This window comes from Ursus arctos, unplaced genomic scaffold, assembly GCF_023065955.2.
Source record: "Ursus arctos isolate Adak ecotype North America unplaced genomic scaffold, UrsArc2.0 scaffold_4, whole genome shotgun sequence".
Lineage (NCBI taxonomy): Eukaryota > Metazoa > Chordata > Mammalia > Carnivora > Ursidae > Ursus > Ursus arctos.
Genome location: NW_026623056.1, coordinates 92,442,617 through 92,465,984, shown reverse-complemented (window position 1 = coordinate 92,465,984; position 23,368 = coordinate 92,442,617). Strand labels below are relative to the sequence as shown.

At 60.3% G+C, this 23,368-nt stretch overlaps 2 protein-coding genes across 2 annotated transcripts in view; one reads left to right on the top strand and one right to left on the bottom strand.

Moving 5' to 3' along the window:
• Positions 1-233: 233 nt before the first annotated feature.
• On the top strand, positions 234-3,855 carry CSTB (cystatin B). The gene is made up of 3 exons (XM_026496014.4): positions 234-414; positions 3,173-3,274; positions 3,488-3,855. The coding sequence occupies exons 1-3, from the start codon at positions 349-351 to the stop codon at positions 3,614-3,616; spliced, it is 297 nt and encodes a 98-aa protein (XP_026351799.1). The 5' UTR covers positions 234-348; the 3' UTR covers positions 3,617-3,855.
• Positions 3,856-10,799: 6,944 nt separating this feature from the next.
• Positions 10,800-23,368, bottom strand: part of PDXK (pyridoxal kinase) — a 29,238-nt gene continuing 16,669 nt past the window's right edge. The window contains exons 3-11 of the mRNA XM_026496117.4: positions 22,028-22,132; positions 21,372-21,455; positions 20,222-20,268; positions 19,457-19,542; positions 18,470-18,515; positions 16,010-16,121; positions 15,328-15,464; positions 13,623-13,689; positions 10,800-13,380 (exon numbers count right to left, since the gene is read on the bottom strand). Coding sequence (XP_026351902.1) covers positions 13,268-13,380; positions 13,623-13,689; positions 15,328-15,464; positions 16,010-16,121; positions 18,470-18,515; positions 19,457-19,542; positions 20,222-20,268; positions 21,372-21,455; positions 22,028-22,132 — 797 coding nt within the window. The 3' untranslated portion in view covers positions 10,800-13,267. The remainder of the gene's footprint in view (positions 13,381-13,622; positions 13,690-15,327; positions 15,465-16,009; positions 16,122-18,469; positions 18,516-19,456; positions 19,543-20,221; positions 20,269-21,371; positions 21,456-22,027; positions 22,133-23,368) is intronic.

Genomic DNA, 23,368 nt, shown 5'->3' with positions numbered 1-23,368 from the left:
ACAGCACGCGACCACTGGCCCCCACAGGGTGCGGGCAGCGGGGGGCCCCAGGTGGTCGCCCGCCCGCTGCGCGCCCAGGGGAAAGGACTGCGACGGTCCTCCTTCCCCGCCCAGCGCCGCCGGCCGCCCCGCCCCCGGCCCCGCCCCCGGCGCCGCCCCGCGCCGGCCCTCGCCCCGCCCTCCGCCCTCGCTCCGACCCTGGCCCCGCTCCGGCCCCGCCCCCGAGCCACGTGACCGCCGGCTGCTTTAAGCTGAGCGGACACCAGGCCGCTGGGTGCTGCTCTGCCCGCCGCTCCTCTGCTCGCAGCTGCAGCTCCGCCCGCCGCTCCTCTTCCGCCCGCCGCCAACATGATGTGCGGGGCGCCCACCGCCTCGCAGCCCGCCACGGCCGAGACCCAGTCCATCGCCGACCAGGTAGGCGGGAGCGGGCGGGGCTCCGGACCCGGCTTCCCGCTGCGGGGCCCGCAGGTGCCAGCCTGGGGTCGCCCCGAGAGCACCTTCCAGCCGCCGGAGGCCGGGCCGGCCCGCCTCGTTTCCCCCTCGGCGACCGCAGCAGGCGGCAGCGCGCGGGGACAGGCGGGCTGTGGGTCGGGGCCTCGAAGGCTCGGGGCCAGAGCGGGGCGCAGGCCCGGGACTCCTGCTGCGACGCCCGGCCAGCCCCGGCCTGCCCCGGGGGACCGCGCCACCCGACCGCGGTGAAGGGCGGTGACTCAGCCCCACGAGACCTGTGAAAATGAGGAATTCGCAGAGACCCTGTGCGAGCCCCGCCTGGGCGGCTCTGGGCTCTCCCCGCAGGCGCGCGCTCTAGGGCGCAGCCCTTCCTCGCGGTTCCTGCTTTGCCGGGACTGAGAGATCCCTCCCGTCCGCGCAGTCCGAACGTGTAAAAGGTCATTTGCTCCTTCCTTTGGTGTTGAGCGTTGGAAAGTGAGCTGGAGCAGCGTGTTGCTGCTGGGGGACACGGAGGCGGCCAGCCCACCTGCTGACGAGGAGAGAGGCGGGACGCCACCTCCTGCACGTCTGTACTGACTCCTTAGGGGAGCTCTCTGGGCTGCACGCAAGAACAGCCCTCGGGGACTGACCTGCTTCGAAGACCTTCTGTAGCGCCCGAGGAGCGCCCCCCAGTCCTGTCCTGGGGCCTTCCCTGGCCCCCTGCCCCTGCCCGATCCCCTGAAGGCTTCTCCTTGACCTGGGGTCTCCATCTTTGTCCCAGTGGGCACTGGTGTCGTGAGCTGCCCTTGTGCAGGCAGAGGCCGGGCCTGACCATCAAGACTGCACAGCACCTGTTGTCCCACCCGCCTCCGGTGTTCTTACCAGCAGCCCAGGGCTTTCCTGCCTCCAGTCCCAAAGCAGGCGAAGGGAGTGGTGATTGCTTCCCGAACCCCTGGGCTGTTGTGTGGGTCTTGTTTCCCCTCCCCGCCCGCCCCCCCCCCCCAGTTTTGTAAACTGCAGAGTCTGTTGCCTGCAGACCTAGCATGGCTAGCATGAAGAAGGGCGCTCCAGGTGAGTGTTCAGACGCAGGGAGGCACTGGCGCCAGGGAGACAGGCAGGCGCTGCCCTGAGAACCGGCAGGGACACGGAGAGACCAGAGGAGCCGCAGGACGGTGGCCGGCCTTCTCCCTGCTGGCTGACCAGTCCTGTGCTGCCCGGAGTCAGCCTTCTGTCCGTTGTCCCCAGCAAGGGCACCTCCCTGAAGGCCCCAGAAGCAGCATGTGTTTGGCCTGGCATGGTGACACCTGTGTGTACTGACGGTGGGCCCCTGGCCTCCCAGGAACGGGCCTGCCTCCTGCAGCCAGTGGAGTGGAAATGTCTAAGCCTCCAAGCCTCCAGGACGAGTCAGTCCCTCCAGCACGAAGTCCGCACACTGCAGTGCCTGCTGTCAGCCCAGGAGGCAGCTAGAGCACATTTAAACTAGATGAGATTTTAAATGAAGAAGAAGGAGAAGGAGGAGAAGGAGGAGAAGAAGAAGGAAGAAGAAGAAGAAGAAGAAAAGAAGAAGAAGACAAAGCTGTATTTGTATCCTGTAAAGCTGCTCAGTTCCTAAAAGGCCAAGACCTTGGAAAACGGGATTAAGCTGGAAGTATGATGACTCTTTGACACTTAAGACAAGGATCAGCTTCTGCCCAAAGGCTCCGCATCTTAAAGAAATCCTCTAAAAATGCACTGACCTGTTTCTCACTGCACAGCCCGGCGTGTGCCGCACCCTGTGTTACGGGAGACACGCGGGAACAGCCGAAGCCCGCAGACAGGGAACAGTGAGGGAATCGGGGTGCATCTGTAAGATGGAAGAGCATTTACGTGTATTATAAAATCCAGTTTAAAATTTTGAAAACGTTTTACTTCTCAGCTTTAAGAGTAAAGAATTATGTACAGCCTTACAGGGCGCCTGGGTGGCTCAGTCGTTAAGCGTCTGCCTTCGGCTCAGGGCGTGATCCCAGAGTCCTGGGATTGAACCCCGAGTTGGGCTCCCTGCCCTGCTGGGAGCCTGCTTCTTCCTCTCCCACTCCCCCTGCTTGTGTTCCCTCTCTCACTGGCTGTCTCTCTCTGTCAAATAAATAAATAAAATCTTTAAAAAAAAAAATTACATACAGCCTTTCAAACAAACCATTCAAGTGTGAAGACTAAAAACAGTTGTAAACTTGCATACAGTGTTGTAATGGTGAAAATATATATATTTTAAAGATTTTGTTTATTTGAGAGAGAGCACGCGCGCACACAAGCAGACGGAGCCGCAGAGGGAGAAGCAGACTACCCGCTGAGCAGGGAGCCCGACACAGGGCTCGATCCCAGGACCCCGGGATCATGACCCGAGGCGAAGGCAGGGGCTTCACCGCCGGAGCCGCCCAGGTGCCCTGTAATGGTGTCGATATTAAAATATCCCATGATAGTCCTAGAGCAGGAAGGGCCAGTGATCTACTGAAGTATGTATGACCAATGAAACCGGTGGATTGAACGAACTGTTTCTGCGCTCTATGGGGAGAGCTGGGAGCCTACACGCCCCCGCCCCCCCCCCCCCCCCCCCCCCCCCCCGCCTGCTGTAGAGAACAGTCAGGTTACAGGAAGTCTGCGAAGCGTGGCGCAGGAATTCAGTGTTTCATGTGGGAAATAAGCTGTGTGAGCTCCTCTTGCGGGAAGGAAAAGCCACTAAGGTTCTCCGTTCTGTTCCGTCCCCAAGGTGAAGCCCCAGCTGGAAGAGCGGGAAAATAAGAAGTACGCCACCTTTAAGGCTGTGGAGTTCAGGAGCCAGGTGGTGGCAGGGAGGAACTATTTCATCAAGGTGAGTGTCAGCCACGCGGGCCAGGGCCGGGAGAGTGGCCTGGGCTCTGGTGGGAAGCAGGACGCTGATGACCAGGAGGGATCCCCTACCCTTACCCAGGGCCTCTTGTCATGCAGGCTGGCCCAGCAGGGGCGGGGGGGGGGCGGTGGTCACAGGTCCTGCCTGCCCCTCACCTGCCTTCCACCCCCCCCCCCCCCCCCCCCGTCTCTCCAGGTTCAAGTTGACGACGATGAGTTTGTGCACCTTCGAGTTTTCCAAAGTCTCCCGCACGAAAACAAGCCCTTGGCCTTGTCCAGCTATCAGACCAACAAAGCCAGGCACGACGAACTGGCGTATTTCTAGTTTCCACTCTGATGAGGGCCCGTTCATGTGGTTCTGTTCCCCGTGAACGCATCTGGGATCAAGAGCAAATGTCGTTTCTACATGGGGCCACTTTGGGGGGGATGTCATACACCTGTCTTGTGTCTCTGTTCCTGACTTCCGGCGGGAGAGACAAAGTCAGCACAGTCACTGATCTTAATTACTTTCAAAGAGGGCTTATAGTCTCTTTAAATACATATTTTTAAATCTTTACGAACTCACTCCTTTGTTTGGGTGTTTTCTTTGATCTGAAACCATAATCACACGCAGGAGCGTCTAGAGGTGAGAGGGACGCGTTTATGTGGTCGTTTTACAGCCGCACGACCGCTGTGCCAGGGGAGCCCCTCCTGGGTCACATGCTGGCTGGAACTGGCCGGACACCCCTGCCCCCTGCGGAGCTGAGCCCTGCGGGATTTGCCCAAGGTCACAGCGAGTGGGTGGAGGACCCAGGATTCCAGGAGCCTGTGTTCAAACCACGGCTCCCCAGACTCAGGCCTGGACTCCATCCTGTCTCCAGGCCTTAGTTTCCTCCATAAAATGAAAGCATTTGGGTAAATCTTATTCTAGAGTACTTGGACGCATTCACACACCGCCTTACACTCTGGTAGAAACACAGATACGTGCGCCAGAGGCCGTAACATTTCCGGTAACAGGTGGGCGCGCACCAGAGTGGGTTGGCCTCGCCGAGCACCGGCCACCGGGAGGGTGTCTGGAGCTCTTGCTCTGAGCTGCGTGTGCTCGTGACGATGGGCAACGGCATCTCCGCTTCTCAACAGAGGGTCCCCGCCATCGGAGCCGTCAGTCCTGCGCTTGGTTGGCCCTGTGTCTGCGTTTTGTAAATAAAGGGCACGACGTTACCGTTCTCGGGAGAGGGCGGACTGGTGAGGTGTCCGTGGGTCAAGTTGGTCTCGGGTTCCCAAACCTCTTTGTGTCCGTGGCATGTGGCCCCTTGTGCCGGGTCTGCGGCTGAAGGATAGGGCTGTGGGATCTCCAGGGAGGCGCGAGCACGCTAGGGTTGCATGGTGAGCAAACAGCTTCGAAGCTTTGAGGGACACCCCAATACGAGCCATGTGTGACGTAGGTGACCTAGTCTCTGTCCTCGAACTAGAAGAATAAGAAGCTTTCCTAACAGGCTCTTAGTCTTGGCAGTCAAGCAGTTTTGCCCTGAAATGAAGATTTAGCATGTTTTGCAGCTCAGCACGGGGACAGTAATCCAGGGCTGCTTTGGGGGACATGCTGGGCTGGAGCTCTTCCATTTGCACACCTCCCCCCACCCCGGCCCCTCAGTGCAGGGACCACTGTGGGGCTCCTGTCCGTGTATCCCTACAACAGGACTCTTCCCCAGTTCTGCAACTCATCCACCAGGTAGGCCTTCGTGCCAGGCGGTGACGTCCGCCCCACCGTGATCCCTCATATGCCTGGAACGGCCCCTTACTAAGCCCTGCTCCATTCACCCGGGGAGTGCCATCTGCTTCTCCAGGACTGAGAAGACTGGGAAAGGGACCTGGCCCACCACCGAGCATCACCCCAGTGCTCAAGCTCCCCCGGCGGGAAAGAGCTCCCCTGGGCCAGCAGGTGGGCACCTTTCCTGGCTGCCTGGGGACTGTCACTTTTCCCAAAGCCTGATCCTGCATCCCTCCAGGCCAGACGAGTCAGCTCACTGTGCCGTGCCCTGGTTCTGCCCTTCCAGGGGGCCCCTGGATTCCTCACCAGCTCAGAGGAGCACACCCCCTCACCCCAGCTCTAACTGCTCCCGGAACACAGTCCCTGTGGAAGGCACGGTCGGCTGACTCAGATGAGATCAGATGCACGTCGTCCGAGAGAGGAGCAAGGGACTGATGTCACTCGTGCCCTGGACACAGTCGTTGGCGTGGGTAATCTGTCACCACCAGGTGGGGTGCTTGGGAGACTCACGGAGCTGCTTGGAAACGGCATTAATGCATTTTCTGTCCTTGCAAAGGCAGGCACGTGGCTCCAGCAGACAAGGCTAGAAAAAAATGAGAATTCTAGAGGAATGTGTGAATTCCTCTCTAGTCCAGATCTGGACACAGGCTTTTAATCTACAAGTCAAATTACAAACTTGGAGAACATATCTGTAATTTATTAAGGATTAATACTGCTAATGTATAAAGAACTCTTGACAGTGGGGAGAAAAGGATGAAAAATCCTGTTGTAAAATAATTAAAGACCTGAACACAATCACAGTTATTAAAATGTCCATGTAACACTTTTTAGGAAAGATTTATTTATTTGAGAGAGAGCCCACAGAAGGAGGAGAAGCAGACTCTCCACTGAGGGGACCCCGTGCAGGGCTGGAGCCCAGGACCCCGGGGATCACGGCCCACCCCGGGGATCAGTTGCTCACTGACGGAGGCACCCAGGCGCTCTCCACGTAACAGTCTTCATGAGAGAAGAGCAGAGTGAAACCGTGCTGAGGCCGTCTCTGTCCTGCTCCACTGGCAAACGTCCGGAGGCCCGGAACCCCCAGCAGGCTGGGACTACAAACAGGTGTAGGCCCTGCGCGGGGACTGCTGACCTCTTGGGACTACACAGGCACACGCCCTTCCAGCCGGCGCTCCCACTGCACGCACCCACGAGCACAGAGCTGGCAGTGACTGGCAGGCCGGCGATTGGCAAGTGACCAGACGATGGAGGAGGGGGAACCCTCCTCTGATTCAGGCTTCCTGTCACTGTACGGCACCCAGCGCACCTCTGCAGGCCCCGGGCCTCCCCAGCCTGTCCATCCCAACCTGCCCCGGCCTCCGCTGTGGCAGCTCTGGCACCAATGGCCGATCCAGTGGTACCCACACCTGCCACGAGGCTAGGCAGCACGCCTCCAAAGCCCAGGGGTGCGTCCCCCTGCGGGGTGGACTTTGACCCACGGGAGAAGATGGGAGAGATGGGAGCCCTGGAAGCCCAGCAGGCCGCCTGGCCAGCTAGGTCACACCCCGCCATGCATCTTCTTCCCTCTCCTTGCCTCGTCCCTTTTTCGTCCTCACCGGCCAGCCTGGGATGGCAGCCCCTCCATGCTGCGGTAGCTCAGGGGCGGGGCCTAGGCTCTTTTCCAGGAACCAGTCCTGGAAAGCCCTAGGGGGTGTGGTCTCCAGGGCGGGGCCTGGACTGGAGCCTGGTCTCCCCCCTCCCCTCCACCGTTGAGGTTCGACAGCCCCGCATGGTCTTCTGCTGCATCTTCCATGCAGAGCCTCAGGGAGACAGGTGACTGTGTGAGGACCCGGGTACCTCACCTCCGTCTCTTTTATGGGACACACAGGGCTGAACGAGGTCCCCCCAAGGATGGCCCTGAACCTGGATGTTGACTTACTTGGCAAGGGGACGTTTCAGATGTGATTGAACTAAGGGTCTTGAGTTGGAGCAGTGATCCTGGACTCTCTGGGGGCCACTGTCCCCCTAGGGTCCCTAGAAGAGGAGGCAGGGGTCAGAGTCAGACTAGAGAGGCTGGACTGCCAGCTGTGATGTAGGGGCCATTAGCAGGAGTACAGGCCCCTCCAGAAGCCGGAAAAGGCAGAGAGTACATTCTCCCCAGAGCCTCCGGGAGGAAGCAGCCCTGTGCACCTCTCGACCCATCTGCCCTCCACCCGGCGTGCACATCTGCATTGCTTTAAGCCACTGCACCTGTGGAAGTGCGCTACGGGAGCCACCCACAGCCGTCCTCCAGGAGGGCCTCGAGGGCCCACGCAGGGGCATGGCGGAGCCCGCAGCAGGTCTGAGAGGTGGAGTGTGAGGCATTTCACACAAAGCAATTCCCACGCTCTCTCCCACCCTCCCCGTGCCGTTCCGGCGGGTGAGGAGCCTGGTGCTCCTGGAGACTGCCTGCCCCCCCGATTCACAAGTGTGGGTGAATCACAGCGGGAGCGCGGTACCTGCCCGGCCAGTACGACCAGCGCTGTCACCACCTAGGGGTGCGGGAACCGAAACCCAGGCACTGGAGCCCGGAAGGAGCAGTGACACGGATCAGTGGCTGAAGCCAGTTCTCAGACTCTGGCCTGGAGGGGCTGGGGAAAGGGAGCCCCACCCTCCTGGGGACAGAGCGGATGAGAGGGAGAGGACCTGGGCCTCGGCTGGTGGGTCGGGTTGGGTTGGGTAGGGTAGGGTCGGGCAGGCTCATTCCTTTAAGGGGGGGGGGGCACGTTCAGGGCCTCACTCCCATGGCTCTCAGCAATGAACACTGCTGGGCGTCCGATGGGCCGGGGGGCTTCGGGTGCCAGGGGATAATACACGGGGAGTTCCCGACAGGACAGGAAATCACCGCACTGCAACACATTCACCAGAAAGAGATTTATTTGTGGATAATCGCGAGTCAGTAGCACACAGACACAGACTGCGTAGACATCCACACGCGCTCGGAAGGTGGGGCTGGAGACCCCGGGGCTGCCCAAACCACCCCCCGGACCTCAGAGACCCTCCCCCCTCTCCCACGCAGCAGCCGCCACCATCCGAGTTAATTTCCAGGAAGGCACAGGCCAGCCCTGGTCAGGCTGAGTCAGCGCCTCGGTCCTCCTGTCCGTCCAGTTTTGCAATCGTTGGCCACAGTCCCAACTAGAATCCTACATCAGAGAGCACGCGGCTGCACGGTCCAAGGCATTCACAACACCGTCCACACACTCCTCGTCCTGGGGTCTCGATGCTGTGCCTGCACAACTCCCCTCCCGTTCCCAAGAGCGTAACATGTACGCTGCCCGTCAAGACAACGGTCCCCAATATTTTGTGGGGTGCACTAAGGCTATACATTCTTGCTGCGCGTTTTGCTTCCCCTCTGTTGTCTGGGATATGCTGAAGGCTGCGGCCAGGCCCATCACTCTCCTTCTCTGTCCCCCGGCACTGCCCCTCCTCGTGCCAGGAGCTGGGTCCCGCGTGAGAAAGTAAATATGATGGCTTTGAAGCCAGGGACCTTGTTCTGCAGCTCAGAACAGCATGGGGGGTGCCCCAGCTCCCTCCCCAGACTGCCCGGCTCTGCAGGGCAGGTGGCCTAGAGGTTTTGGGTGACAGGCTCCCCTCTCCGTTCCTCAGCTCAATTCTGCCAGGCGGAGACGAGGACCCTTGCTCTCCGGCTTCATAGGCCACCTTTGGCCACAGTGAGTGACGCCCGGGCCAGCTGAGTGGCCCACAGCCTCAGGAAGGCCTTTCCCAACAGAATGGGCTTCCGGACGCAGGTGGGGACCTGCCCCAGACTAGTGTGGGGCCGGGGCGGAGGGCAGGCTGCAGCTGACCTTGTTCATCCCACCCAAAGCTCCCTGGCAGCCGGGGCTCGGGGGTGGACACAACGTCTCCTGCCCGGAATGCAGGGCTCTGCTGGGCTCCAACAGTGGGAGGGCTTTTACAACGCCTCTTTACCCTGCCAGAATTTACAAAAAAAATTCTGGGAAGAACCTTCCGTTACTACAAAGTGTGAAAATATCCTCTAAGTCAGAACTAAAATCACTCATCAGATTCTGCCTTAAGCAAAGGAACCCATTGTGCCTCTGTGAGCACAGCCTCTTAGGACAGGGGGGCACGCAGCTCGGGAGATGCTGATGTCATCAACCCGCATCATCACGCAGGGAAACAAACGGTTTTGCAGAGAACCCGCGGAGTCCACAGGGCGACACGCGCACCAGCAGCCTGGCATGTTAGGAACCCGGCCAGCCCGGGGCAGCACTGAGGTCAGCACGGCCCCAGGTCGCAGACCCCAAGACCGGGCTGCAGTCCCTGGAGACTCGTGCGCTACTGAAGCGCCCCCTAGAGGGGTGGTGAGGTGTGCAAGCTCCGAGGTGGGGCCCGGACCCGCCCACCCGCCCCCTGCCGGCAGAGGCTGCAAGTGCAGGGCTGGATTCTGCAACCAGAGCGGGCTCTCTATAAAAACACGCAGGCGTACAGGACGCTTCTCACCCGCACAGACCCTCCGACTGCCCCGCTGCCCCCCCGCAAAGCGACCACAGCACAGACACACACATGCGCACACCAGCTCCGTGGCCACATGTGTGTGGGTACTTGACCACTGCTACTGTGCTTCAGGGGTCCAGCCGGACCAGCCCCCTCGGCGGAAATGAAGTGGGAGGTCTCCTGGGGGAGTGCCGCCCTCCAGACCAACCAGGCCCCAGTACGAGGCTTCCTGGCTTGGGGCAGTAGACCTGGCCTCCCGGAGCTGCACGCTCAGGGACAGGGTCCTTCTGAGTGCCCACCCAGCACCTCCAGCTACTGTGCTCCTGCTGTGAACGCGACCCGGCTCATAGGGAAGTTTAGTGCAAAGAGCTGCACGAGTGACAGGAGAAGGGAGGGCCCTGCAGCCTGGCAGCGGGAGGTGGCGTGCAGTGAACACAGGTGGGCTCAGCAGCCGTGCCCCTCTTGGGCAGAGCAGTCTGGGGCCACATGGCTCCCACACAGACTCAGACGGTGAGGACCACACTCGCAGCACCCTGATCTGCATGATCCCCTCTGGCCACTCAAACTTCCTTCCGTGATTTCTGGCCCAGGCAGGTGCTGGGATGGGGGACTCCTGTTGACACCGCGTCCCACAGGGAGACTGCTTGAGGGATGCCCGAGTGACCGGGTAGGGGGCCGAGAAGGAGACAGGGATCCCAGCTCCTCTGGTGCGGGAATACAGAGTGCTCACGGGGGGCCTCCGATTCAGGCAGATATGGACCCGAAGCCCCAGGCAGGTGGTCCCATCAAAGGGTCGGGGGGGATAAGAAGAGGGCGTGCTCATGGTGCCGGGCCAGCATTCAGAATGCTGTCACTTCCTTTACCGTACTTCTCACTTGGGAGTGAACATGAAGTCAAGCAAGGAGGCAATGGCAGAGTCGGGAGAGGCCTCAGGACACCCAGTGCTGCCAGGGCCCGCCTACCTGGTCCCACTCCCCCCAGCCTCCCCTGCAGAGGCCAGGATTCACCTGCCCTCCCCTCCAGCACACAGCAGTACTCTTCCCGGATGATGGAGGTGGGAGGGAATCGTGCGTCTGCACCGGGACTCGGGCACCACGGTGCAGGCAGCGTGCTCTGGCTTCCAGGCGGACGGGACGGTCACCCTCCACCAGGCAGCGCGCTCTGGCTTCCAGGCGGACGGGACGGTCACCCTCTGCTTGCTCACCAGACCACGCTCAGTCCATCGTAAAGTCAGACGTTTAAAAACCGGTTGCAGCAAGTTTAAGAACAGGACGACAAAGCACCATTTTTCCATCGCGGACATATATTACAAAAATAATGCAGATTGACACGATTACCTTAGCAGGACTTGGCAATGATTTGAAAATGGTTTTAAAAAAAGGATATTCTGTATTTCATCTTTAAGGTCTACAGCAGCTTTGAAAAACTATTGAAATCTGTACTCTGGTCATAAGCAGGCAATTTAGGACCAATACATCTCTCATCTTAAAATATATAATTATTACTTTGCATGTTACCAAACTATGGAAAGTAGAAACAAAGATTAATTCTAATTTGGACCCGACCTGTATAAAAAAACCACTGCTAATGACCACGGCGGACTTCTGGATGGGAAATTCTAAGCACAGACAAGCCAGGCCTCGATGTGCACGGAGGGCCGAGGCCGGGATGGCAGGGACTCAGCAGCAGCACGGACACACACACCTTGCTGGGAGCTAGAGGGCTGGATGGTCTCCCGTGGAAGCTGACACTTTCTAGGGGAGCCCCGCACTCTGCAGAGGCTCTCAGGACGCCCGGTTCCCGCTGCTGGGTACAGAGGGCTCAAGACACCTCCTCTCCCAGTGCTTGGGGCTTCACAGCCACAGGAGACAGAGGAAAACGTCCTGATCCCGCCAGAAAGTTCACGATGTGACAGGAAGCTTTACGGTGGCATAATGATCATTCTACACAGAGTACAGGAAGGAAGGGATTTGAGTGGAACACAAAGGCTAAGCCTCTGAAATAAAAGGTACAGAACAGGGAGTCAAACAGTGTTTGCAGGGTGTTCCCCAAGGCCACCGTACGTACACAGCAAGCCCCTCTGCCCTGTACCATAGCTTCGGGGAGGCTTTTCTACCATCTCACTGTGGAGAGACACATCAGGTTCCTTCCTGTCTTACCCTTGCTCTCGATATTAAAAAAGAAGAGGGAGAAAAAGCTTTCTTTGCTCCCGGCGGCGTGGCCATCTCCTCAGCTCTGCTTGGCAGTGACAGGCGGCCTGGCTCTGCCCCAGGGCTAAGTGGAGCCCGGTCCTCGGAATCAGGACACACGACAGGGACACAGAGCCCTGACCTGTGCCCATTGTGGGAGCTGCGAGCCACCGAGCCGGTGCACAGGCCGCCTGGCATTAACACATGAGTTAAGACACTCAGGACGTGGGCAGACTGGGAGGAAAGAAAAGTGGTGCAACAACACGGAGGCCAGCGTTTCTGTTTCGGGGAGTCTTCACCAGAGTGAAGAACACCCCACTAAGGAGGTGGCAGTGGTTCCGGAGGCTATGGGGAACGGCTGCAGGGGTGGGTGCGGGCTACAAGACAGGACCTGACTGTGGGACATGGGCAAGGGGGGGTCCCCGGGGAGGGCCTGCTTTCCCAGCGGCCGCCATCTGCTGCCCCCCCCCCCCCGCAGGCTGTGGGCTCCCGGGAGAGGCGGACCCCTGCACCCCCAGAGTGGGGATGGGGGTTCGGGGGCCGGACACTGGATTGAGGCAGGCCGAGTCTTCAGGGTGCTGGCAGCCACACCTAGGGGTCCTCACAATTCTGGGCAAAGTGGACAACAAGCCTGGTGTCAAGGCCCGGGGGTGGCCTCCGCCTGCGGCATCTGGGAGCTGCCCCCGGCCCTCTGCCCCGTCCCTCTCCTGGAAGGCACAGGTGCAGCTGCAGCTGGCTTTTCGAGGCGCTCTTGCTCCCCGGCTTCTGGCTGGCACAGAAGGTGGAACCGAGCAGGGAGGGCAGGCGTCCCCGCTGCCCTACTGTACCCGTGTCCGCACCAGCACCGTGGCAGCGGGGGCAACCACAGGCCTACTCGACCTGCCGCGCCACAGACTAGGGGAGTCTTCCAAAGGGAACGCGATGTGCTGTTCTCCCACAAGCTGTCCTCGCCCCGCAGGACCTTTCCTTATCTCCATCGTGTCACCCAGCAGGTCCCTGGTCCCACGGATGGGTGTGACACATGCAGACCAGCCTGAATGCTCGGGGCCTGGAGAGGGGCCCCCCAGCGTGACTGCACAGGGCCTGCGTGTGCTGGACCAGCTGCTGTCAACCCGTCCCCGGGGGGAAACCTTCCCCGGCGACCTGCCCGATACCTAGGGGACAAACGAGACGTCTGAAGCAGGAGCACAGAGGGTCAGGTCAGAAAGACAACAGAGATTTGGCATAATTCTTCCAGACACAGATGGTTAAACCCAAGTCTTCCTCGGGGACGCACAGAGCCCGGGCTGCCCCAGCCCCAGCCCACTCGGGACGGGACACACGGCGCCCCGAGCCAGGAGAGCCGCCGGGGAGCTGCGTTCCCCAAATAACAGATTTCTGTGATTGCTTTGTTACTTCTGAAAAGCACGACCAGCACATTTTCACAATTAAGACCAGTTGATGCCGTACACTCACGAAAGAAAAAAGACCAAGTTTCAGTCACAGCTCTAAGGCAGACGCTACATTCTCACGGGACAACAAAGGAGACACCACGCGCCGTGCGTTAGGGGGCAGCACACGGGCCTCACAGCACTGTGGCCCGGACCACGATGTCTGGGTCCTCGATGTCCTTTTTGCTCTGGACCATCTTCAGCTCCAGCTGCGCCGGGGTGGGCTTCTGCCCTCCCGCTGCCTGGCCTACGGGACACAGCGTCAATGGCAGGGACACAGCAGAAGCTGCCCTGACGTTCCCGCCCCCTTTCCCTTGCCCGAGCCAACAGCCCACGTCACGTCTGCAGTTCCCATCCCGGGCACGCGCTCCGCACGCTGGCCTCCGCCCCTGCGCCAAGGCCAGTGGAGGGCAGGTGCCGTCTCCCCCGCCCCCCCACTCCACTCGGTGGCAGCCGCTCCACGCGCCTACGGGCCCAGCCAGGAGGTACCTTTTGCACATCTGATGGTCCGCTGCAGAACGTGGTGCATGGCAGACACGGTCTTCTCACAGGCCACCTGTGGGGACAGGGGTGCGGGAGAGACACACACCTTGTGGTTCCCCCATTCCCATGATGCCCCAGGTCCGAATGGGGTCTTCCGTGCCAACAAGCACTGTCCCTGCCTCGAGTCACCAGGGCACTGGCTTTACCATCACTCACTCCCCACCCGGGGACGGGTCGCCACAAAGACCCCAGGAGGGCTGGGCAAATGCCCGCGTACGAAAATTAACCGCCTCCCTCTGGCCCGTGTACCCTGGGGAAGGGCTGAGCCTTAGGGCCTGTCAGTATTGTCTGGCATGCAGCAGAGGCTTAATACAAGTGTTTCTGGAATGAAGTAGTTGTAAAGAATCTACGGAAAAGAGCTCCTACCCCAAAGTCAGCCAAGATCATTGCTTGCATCTTAAAGTCGAAGACTCGGGGCTTAGTAGGAGCTGGGGAAGTGAGTGCAACTCCCTCCCGCCCAACTCCGGGACCCAGGGCCGTGCTGAACCTGGAGTTGGCCTCAGGCGGCCCAGCAGCAAGGCCTCCACTGGGCACCAGCTGGCCAAGGTGCCCTGTACTAGATGAAACGCCCATGGCTGCCAACTAAAACAGCAGGTCTGTGCTCACCCTCGTCCCTGGCTGTTGGGGGCGGGCACCGGCCAAGACACAGCATATTAGGGTTTCACATCACAGCACCTGTCCCTGAGCCCTGTAGGTAACAGGGGCTGGGCTCTGCCCAAGCCCTGCGTTTCACAAGTGGGACTGATGTGATAGGGACGCTGTGTGCCTGCCCCCAGGGCAGACGGGGCCCCTCCTGGTGCCCAGTAAAGACAGTTTTAGGAGAATCCACTTTCAGATCCTGACTCGAAGCTCCTCCTTCCGCCAGTGGGCCCAGCACAGATGAGGCATGCTTCCTCTCTCTTAACCACCCCTCACAGCTGCCCCTCCTGTGCACGTTCCAGACATGGGGGCCTCCTCCTCTGCCACCGCAGTATGCAGAGAGGGGCCCGGTGGCCAGGGCAGCCTTGTGCACAGCGGGTCTCCAGTCCCATGCTTCCAACATGCTGAAGGAGGACACAGCATGACGGACGTCACGACGCAACTACACTGCACGGGGCGCAAAGGAAAGTCGGAGAGCGCGGCTGTCATTCCTGAGCTTCGCCACAGGGCACACGGGAAAGACCCGCAACACCCCACACCCCAGTTTACCACATCAGGACCAACTGCTCCCCTCGCCCAGCAATGCCTGTGCAAAATGGCTTTCTCTCTACACACCCGCATTTGCGGACATTTACACACCATGCAGGAAGCGGGAGGAGAGACGGACACACAGACAACTCCTAGCAAAGGATGAACCTTTTGCAAGACTGATTTCGGAGCCCTGACCCTCATCCCTCATGCCAGCCTCTGGGTCTATCGAGTCACTTGGTGATGACATTTCAGGGCCAACGCTGACTGGGCTGCTCTCCTGGGAGATGCCCCTACTGACAAACTCGCTCAGGCCACAGTGACCCTCCCAGGCCTCAGCTCACAGCCCCGGACCTCGTCTGGCTCGGCACTGCCCTGTAGCTGGACCTGGACGACTCCAGCATGGTGTATACCGTCCTGTTTACGCCCCTGCGGCACCCAGATCGTCCCCGCTGGGGGCAGGGAAGGGGCTCGTCCTGCTGACCTTGAGGTTGTTGGGGTGTTTGTGCGTCCACGCCAGGAGCATGGCGGCGAAGAGGTCCCCAGTGCCCACGAAGACAGCATCGACCTTGTGCATCTCCATGCGGATGCGTTCTGTCACCACAGAGCCATCGGGGTTCCCTGGATGAGAAGAGCACGGCCAATGAGCCCTAAGACCCTGGGCCAGCAGAGGACCAGCCCCTCGGCCTGGGAACTGGCGTGCCCCCCTCCCCCACTCCTTCCCTGCATGGCGGCAAGGAGGGCCAGTGTCGCCTCTCAGGGTTTCACTGGGACAGACACCCTGTCCCGAGGAAGAATGTGGATACTGGAACCCCTAGCAGGGTGGCCTGGGGGGGCGGGGGCACGGCACAGCGGCACATGAGGGACCAGCGCCCGTGACGGGACGCAGAGGGAGCCCACGGCCAGGGGAGTAATGAGTGCTCCTAGAGCCATGGGGACTGTGAACTAACTGAAATGGGGGAGTATGGGCGGGGGTGCATGGGGGTGTGGGGTATACTCTCCCACAGACACAGAGGGAGCGGTGAGAAGGCCACGTGATCTCTGGGGCAGCAGTGTGACCCCGGCCTCTTGTGTCGTTTTGGCACTGTGCAGAAAACACCAACCTGGGTGGCAGTTGCACGATTAAGATCAACACATGAGGCCCCACAGGCCCTCCCAGAACTTACGAATCCTCTGGCTCCCCAGGGCGATCAGGTAGTCACTGCCCCTCAGGGACGGCAAGTTGGAGCTGGTGATGACCACCGTGTCAGGGCCCATCGCGTGCAACTCGTCCATGACCTGCTGGGGCACAGGGGTGCATCAGCCACACCGTGGCCACCCGTGCCAGGGCTCCCAGCTGCCCGGGAAGCTGGGCACCATCAGCCCTTGTGCCAAGAATGCACTTGAACAGGGCTTGGCTTGACGGGGCGGAGACCAGAGCCTGTGAACGCGGGGAGCCAGCGCGGGCGTGCCAGGTGGCAGCTTGTCATGTTGGAGCCGCCAGCCCAATGCCCTCTGCCTGAAGCCTGGAGCCGCACCCCTGCCGGACCCGACGCCCAACCGTACTCTCACTGCAGAGGAAGGTGCCCACCTGCTCCGGATGGGCTGCCCTTTCTCGTCTGGCCCCACACAGCCCACCAGGAAGGGCGCCCCCTTCCACCACTCGCTCATGTAGTCACGGACACAGCTCTGGTGGGGGTGCCCAGTGACACGCCAGAGGCTCCCTGCCCTCCTGGAACACACGTCTTGGGACGCAACACCCACTGGGTAAACTGGGGGTTCAGGAGAGCGCCAGCTACGTGAGAGGGGCGCACTCATGTCAGGGAAGGGGGCTGGACTCCAGGAGGAGGCCGCTGGCTCAGCATCTAGGGCCGGACGGCTGAGGGTCACTCTGCGACCCGAAAGTCTCTCCTGCGGCCCTGAAGGGGGCGATGCGTTTGGCTTTTCTGCTCCTGGAGCCCGTGTGGGTCCCCGTCAGGTTCCCCCAGCCCAGGAGAAGGCGCCCTGAGTCACCCCTGTGTCTGTGCCGCGAGCCTCCTCCGCCCAGGGCCTGGGAGCCGGGACAAAACCGGCCGGGGTCACGTGGTGGCGCCCTCTCTCCGTCGCGGTGGGAGGAGGGCCTGTCGTCCCGGAGCCACGGGCTCAGACCAAGGCTCAGGACCATGCTGGTGGCCCCTCTGCTCCGGAGCCCATCCTCTGCCTGGTGTGTGCACCCCGCCCCCCACCCCCACCCTGCGCCGGGCACGCCACGGGAACTGCCTAGAACTCTCGCAGCATGTGGCCGCATTGGCTCCTGGGACGCCGAGGCCCCAGGGTGTGGAGAAGGGGCACCGCTATCCCCTGGCACCCTGAGCCCTGGCCAGACAGGCTCCACAGCCCCTCGGGCCTGCCGCGGCAGAGCAGGGCCTGCACTCAGACCTGTCTCCTGCGAAGACACGGCACAGCTCCGACGGCGCCCAGCCCTGGACGCTGGAGGGCCCTGCTGTGCCGGACCGGGGCCGCTCCATCTAAGGCTACATGACTCACCGGCACCGAGTTCCACGGGGACAGTTGAAAAGAACTTCAAAGAAACCTCCCCTGCCTCGTTTCCAGCCGGCCCTGCGGCAGGCCCCGGATGCACCTGGCTGGCCCTTCTCCACTCGGCGGGCCCCGGATGTGCCTGGCCAGCCCCCAAAAGTGGAAGCCAACAGCTCATAGTAAGTCTCCTGGTGCACAAGCAGACAGCTGCACACGTGTGTGCAGACACGCACCCCACCCCACATATGTGCACACGCACACACCGACACCCCTGCGTGCCCGGCCACGCGCACGCCGTCCCGCGGGTCTCTGCTGGACCCCAGCTGGCACAGGTGGTTTCTGGGCCCCTCTCTGACTACACTGGCTGGGGCGGTGGCACGCTTGTCTGGAGGGCTGCCTCCCGTGCACACACACGGGTCACAGGTGCACGGGACTCACGGTACCAGGTACACAGCAAGCGCTCAGGAAATGCTGTGACTGTCATGCGCCGAGCTGTGTCTCCCAAAGAGAGATGTGGGAACCCTTGGCCCAGAACCTCGGAGTGTCTCCTGTTTCCTCCTTTGGAAACAGGGTCTGTGCGGATGCAAGCCGGTTAAGATGAGGTCACCAGCATGGGCCTGGATCCAACCTGCCTGGCATCCTCAGAAAGAGAGAAGGCCACTTGAAGACACAGGCAGAGACTGGCAATGGGTCTACAAACCCAGGGATACCGAAAGCTGGGAGACAAGCAAGGAACAGGTTCCTCCCCACAGATTTAGACCGAGAAGGGTCCCACCAACGCCCTGAACTCAGACTCCTGGCTCCTGGGGCCACAGAGAAGACATTTCTGTTCTCAGGCACCTGGTCTGGGGCACTGCATTACAGCCGCCCCAGGAAGCCCACCCAGGCACCACTGCTATGAGCAGAGCAGGCAGCGGGTTAGCCCAGACCCAGATGCTTGCTAGAGCTGCAGGTGCCCAAGGCAGGGGCCAACAGGGAATTTACAACACGTCCCTCAGCCCCTGCCGGCTGGCGGGAACCAGGATGCCCGCCACCTGGGTGCCCATCCCCCACCCCCAAGGGTGTACGGCTGTCCCCTCCCCACCACGCATGGTGCCACTTGTCCCATGCCGGGCTTCAGAAGGTCTTACCGCTAACGCTTCTTCTTGACTGTGGATCTTTCTGCCACTCAGTAACCTGCAAGACAGGTGAGCACAGGTGAGACCTTGCTTCTCCGGGTCCTACTAGAAACATCCCCAGAGCTGTGGTGGCACTGGTAAACCCCTCCCATCCCCGCAAGAGCTCAGTGTCTGCTGGCCACCATAAACCTGGTGGCGACTGCGACATGGCTAAGGACCAGTTGAGAATAAAATTTAAACACAGCAAGGGACAGCAGCACATGGCCCCTTAGTGGACCATGAGAGTGACCAATGTCCACGAAAGTCAAAATGTGAAATGCAAACTGTAAATGGTTAACATATCACTCTCACACAGGTCTACCAAGGGTTCAGGGTCTTCTGGGAGCCCAGGATGGACCGGCCAGGTCGGGGGCCCCAGGAGTCCAGGCACCCCCCACCCCTCCTTCAAAAGGCAGCCTCAGAGACAGGGGGACCCCACTGATGGTCCAACAAACCACACCATGGCAGAGACAAACCCACATGGACACTCAGTTGCACACTCCACGGCAGCCGGCACTGCTCGCTACCCCCCCCCCCGCCCCCGCCACACTGGTTCTTCATCAGGTGGCCCTGCAATCTGAGAAGGGCCCTCTGAAGCTCGCTACTGCGAGGGCCCAGCTGGCTCCTTTTAATCCCATGTAGAGATTTGGGACGTGGGTTTCGGAGCGCCAGGGGGGTCCCCTGCATCAGCTGGGATGGGCTCTCCATCCCGTGGCCTGGTCGCCCACATGTGCCCTCAGCTCCTCCCCTTTTTGTCCCCAAAGGCTCTTGCTGTTCAGGAAAACGGCTGGGGGTCAGCACGATCACAGGACCCGGAGTGAAATGACCACCCACTGCTGTTGTTGGGCCAGGGCGCCCCAGGCAGAATGGCCTGCCCCCCACCCTGCTGCCAGGTCCCTGCTCCACTTTGAGGCAACCCCGTGAGAAGGTCTGAAAGTTTAGTGGTTTCAGATTACTTACTCGGCCTCAAACTGGTTGGGGGTTATAATGTCTGCAACCGGCACAACCTTCTCTTTATAAACCGGAAGGAGATCCTCTGGCACGTACTGAAAGGAAAGGGCACCAAGGAACACAGGCTGACGCACACAGAGGAGGAGATGGAACCAGAGCATATTTGCCAAGGAGCCCCGTGGTCCAGGTGGGGGCCTGAGACAGGGCGCTGCATGGCCAGCACGGGCTGACCCCCTGCCATCCCTCCCGGCCCAGGTCTCTCTGGGGGCCACGGTGATTCTTGCCAGCAGATTTCTGGCTTCCTCACTGGATGGCACCCCAGCTCTACATGACGTCAGGGCCAGGAACCTACAGCCAGGCTGCTCTCATGTAGTTGGGAGAAAAAGTAGAACAAATAAAATGACATTTTCGACACACAGAAGTTATAGGAAATTCAAATTTCAGTGTCCATACGTGAACTTTTATTAGGAAACAGCCATGTCTGTTCCTTTGCGAACTTTGGCTTTTTTTTTCCTTAAAGATTTTAAGTCATCTTTATACCCAACATGGGGCTCAAACTCAGGACCCCGAGATCAAGACCCACACGCTGCTCCACCAGCTGAGCCAGCCGGATGCCCGGGGCTGCGTTTTGATAGAGCAGGACATAGGGCCCCAAATATCTACTCTCTGGTCCTTGACGATAAACCCCGTCTGCCACCCCTTGCTTCCAGGCAAGGATAACACAGGACGTGTGCTGTGTCCTGTGTGTGGAATCATATGCATGAAATCACTAACCATGGAGCCTTGGCCATTCCATTCGTCACCCATCACCGGGTCGCAAACTGTGGAGACACAAAGAGCATCTATCAGCAAACGCTGCACCCGACAGGATGAGAGCCCTTAACGTTTTTTTTCCTTGTTAAATTTCACACATGCAGCTAACAGCTTGGGAAAAGCATGGCCTCCTACTTTCACTCGCCTTGTGACCTGGCGTTCTGCGTCCTGTCATCACAGACAACTGAGTGCTCTGACTTTTATCTGACATCATTTGCACCTTTATGGAAAGAGGGACGCAGAACAGCAGCCCCATTCTCCCCTCCTGGCTGAAGCCACGGTGTCACCTGCCCACATACAAGCTCGTTCCCTTCGGGCAGCGGGCCACAGTGTAGGACCTGCCATCGGGCCAGCTGAGGGTAAGGACCGGCCTCTACACATGGGACACCTGCACCCCAGGGAAGGCCCAGTCTGCATGGATGAAGTGACAAGAACACACAGGGGCCGTGGGGGCCTCTGATGGAAGGGGCTGCGCAACGTGGGCCCCCAAACCTAGTTCCTGCTCCCAATGGCGGGGTCCCCACGACAGGCCGCTACAGTTCTGTCCTGGATGTGGAAGTGTCACACACGTGGTAGGACCCCGCAGAGCCCTGAATGTCCGTGTCTGAGTCCGAGAGGGACAAGAGTAACCTGAACCTTCGTTTCTCTTAGCTGGAGAGGCCTTTGGGTGGCAGACACCAGTCCCCAGTCCCAGGTGTGGAGGCCTGGGGCTAGGGACAGACAGGCCGGGCAGGGGCCTCAGCCTCGGCCTGACAGCTGGGCCACACCCAGGACATACACACCCTCTACTGTCCTTTCTGGGGCCACCTCCCGCCACGCACACTGGCCACAGGGCCTGGCGGCTCCAGCCTTCGTACACGGACACGGATTACCACACGTACGTAACCCACTTCTCATAACTGTCCCCACACAGATGCCAGGGTCACTGTGAAGACGTTCTGAACCTTTTCCAGAGCCCTGAAGGCACACGCCCCTGCACGCCCAGCATTCAAAGCTTACGGGCCGGGAGAGGTGGAACGGGAAGGAGGGGCATCAGAAGGAAGGAGGCCGAGCCACCCGTTTAGGGCCCCCAGGCCCACCCTGCCTGAGGAGGTGACAGCCCAGCACCTACCGTACACCAGCTTGGGGTTCTGTTTCTTCAGCTCCCGCACGATGTCCACCACCGAAGCCAGGAAGGACTTGTCCCTCGTGTAACCTTTGGGAGGGAAATCCGGGCCACCCTCATGAAACAGAAGGCTCACATCAACTGACCAAGGAGAAAGAGCGCCATGCAAACCGTTCTGCTCCAGAGAACGGCAGGCGGGGCTCAAAGTGTCCCCAACATCTCTAGTCACTGAGAGGACACTGGGCATTTCCCAAAAGAGATGCCAAGTGTGAGGTGAAGGAAGAAGCCGTGAGTGAGAAGTGTGCAGGAACACTTTCCTTCTTTTGTCTTTTCCATTTTCGATAACAAGCATACTCGCTTCTAACTACGTAAATACAAATAGATATTTTTACCGTAACCTTGGCTAACGAGCCACTGGACCAGGTGGCCGCATGTGGCCGACCTAGGTATTTTCACCCCGTGCGTGTCCTCCACACGGGCCCACAGCGTGTGGTGACACAGCAGGCCCGTCTGAGTGAGCACATGTGGCCAGGACCCCCGAGGTCCCACTACGGGAGCCCGGCGGCCACTAGGGCGGTACAGGCCATCCGTCCCTGGAGGCCGAGCCTGGCTGTGCCAGAGCGAGGCGCACGGGGACCAGCTCCCAGCTCGCGTGGACTCACCTGTGAGCACGTAGTCATATTTATTCACGTTGTTCAGCTTCAGGCCTTCGTAGAGCTCGTGGAGCTCACCTGAGTTCAGCACTTGACCCTTCCAGTGTGCATAGCCTGTGGGGAGGACGCAACATTCAGGGCCTTGACACCGAGACATGTGTCGAGACACAGCCTTACCCGATGGCCCACTGTGGCCCAGACGACTGCTCACTCACCCTGGATGACGCCAGGGGACGGTGCTTTCCCCGGGGGCCGATGCAAGGCCGGAGACCGCCCAGAGGCCGTGCTTCGGTGGGTCCCCGACACCATCAGCCTCAGAGCCCCCCGCACACACCCCTGGCTTGTATGCCACCTAGAGTTGTTCCTACTGACAGCAGGGGTCCCCCTCCCACTGCCCGCACCCTCTGGAATCAATCCAGGGCCACGAGGACAGTCAGCTCTCCAAGGTGCCGTGCTGACGCACAAGACACAGCTGTGTGCCTTCTCCCTGAGTGCATGGGGCGTGGGGGGGTGCATGGGGGGGCTCGCTCTGCCAGCCTCTGCTGTGCACGTTTCCCCATCCAGGCCCAACGGCTCAGTGACTGTGACCCAGGCACACTGGTAGGCGGGGCCCATCACATCCTGCCACCCCAGCCCCGGGAGACTGAGCCACAAGCAGAGCCGGTCTCTGGTCGAGATCTGGTCGAGATCTGACCAAGAGCCAGATGTGACCTGGGTTCTCAGCCCTACCAGGTCCCCAAGGGTGACAGGCAGCCGGGGTGACGTGCTCACTCCAAGCACACAGGCAGAGAGCATGCCTCCAACAGGAATTCTAGGGGACCACCCTGCCACGCAGGAGGACCCCTGCCCACGTAGGCTGAGGGCTGGGGCCACAGCACAGACACCCTGCAGCTCACCCGTGAAAACGTGGTCCTGGTGTCTCTGGAGTGTGGGCCTGGCGCTGACTCCTCCCCATGGGCTTTTGCCCTGGGCTGATTTAGCTCTTTGTGCTGAGTCCTGGGAGGTCCCCTAGCAAACTGTCCCGTCTGCGGGTGGTTCTGGGGACCCCAGCACACTGTGGTTATCCTTAACGTCTAGGAATGTTCCTCTGACCCTTGAGCTCCCAAAGCCTCCCTCCTCCAAAGCACATCACCCTTCCTCTCCCCAGGGGGTCTCTGAGACTGGCAGCAGCGGCACCCTCGGGGGCTCATCTGAAATGCAGATTCTCAGGCCTGGGCCCACCAGTTGAGTCCGTCTTTGGGGGTGGGCCCCTGCACCGAGGTTTAGCAGGCCCCAGCTGGTTCTTATCCACAGCAAATCCGAGAAATGCGGACCCAGAGGAGGGGTCAACAAACCAGGCCCCGTGAGCCC

Excerpts from the sequence above, each read along its gene's own strand:
- CSTB (XM_026496014.4), top strand. The coding sequence starts at position 349 with ATGATGTGCGGGGCGCCCACCGCCTCGCAGCCCGCCACGGCCGAGACC. Across the intron at positions 415-3,172 it reads CCCAGTCCATCGCCGACCAG|GTGAAGCCCCAGCTGGAAGA; the intron begins GTAGGCGGGAGC and ends TCCGTCCCCAAG. Across the intron at positions 3,275-3,487 it reads GGAGGAACTATTTCATCAAG|GTTCAAGTTGACGACGATGA; the intron begins GTGAGTGTCAGC and ends CCGTCTCTCCAG.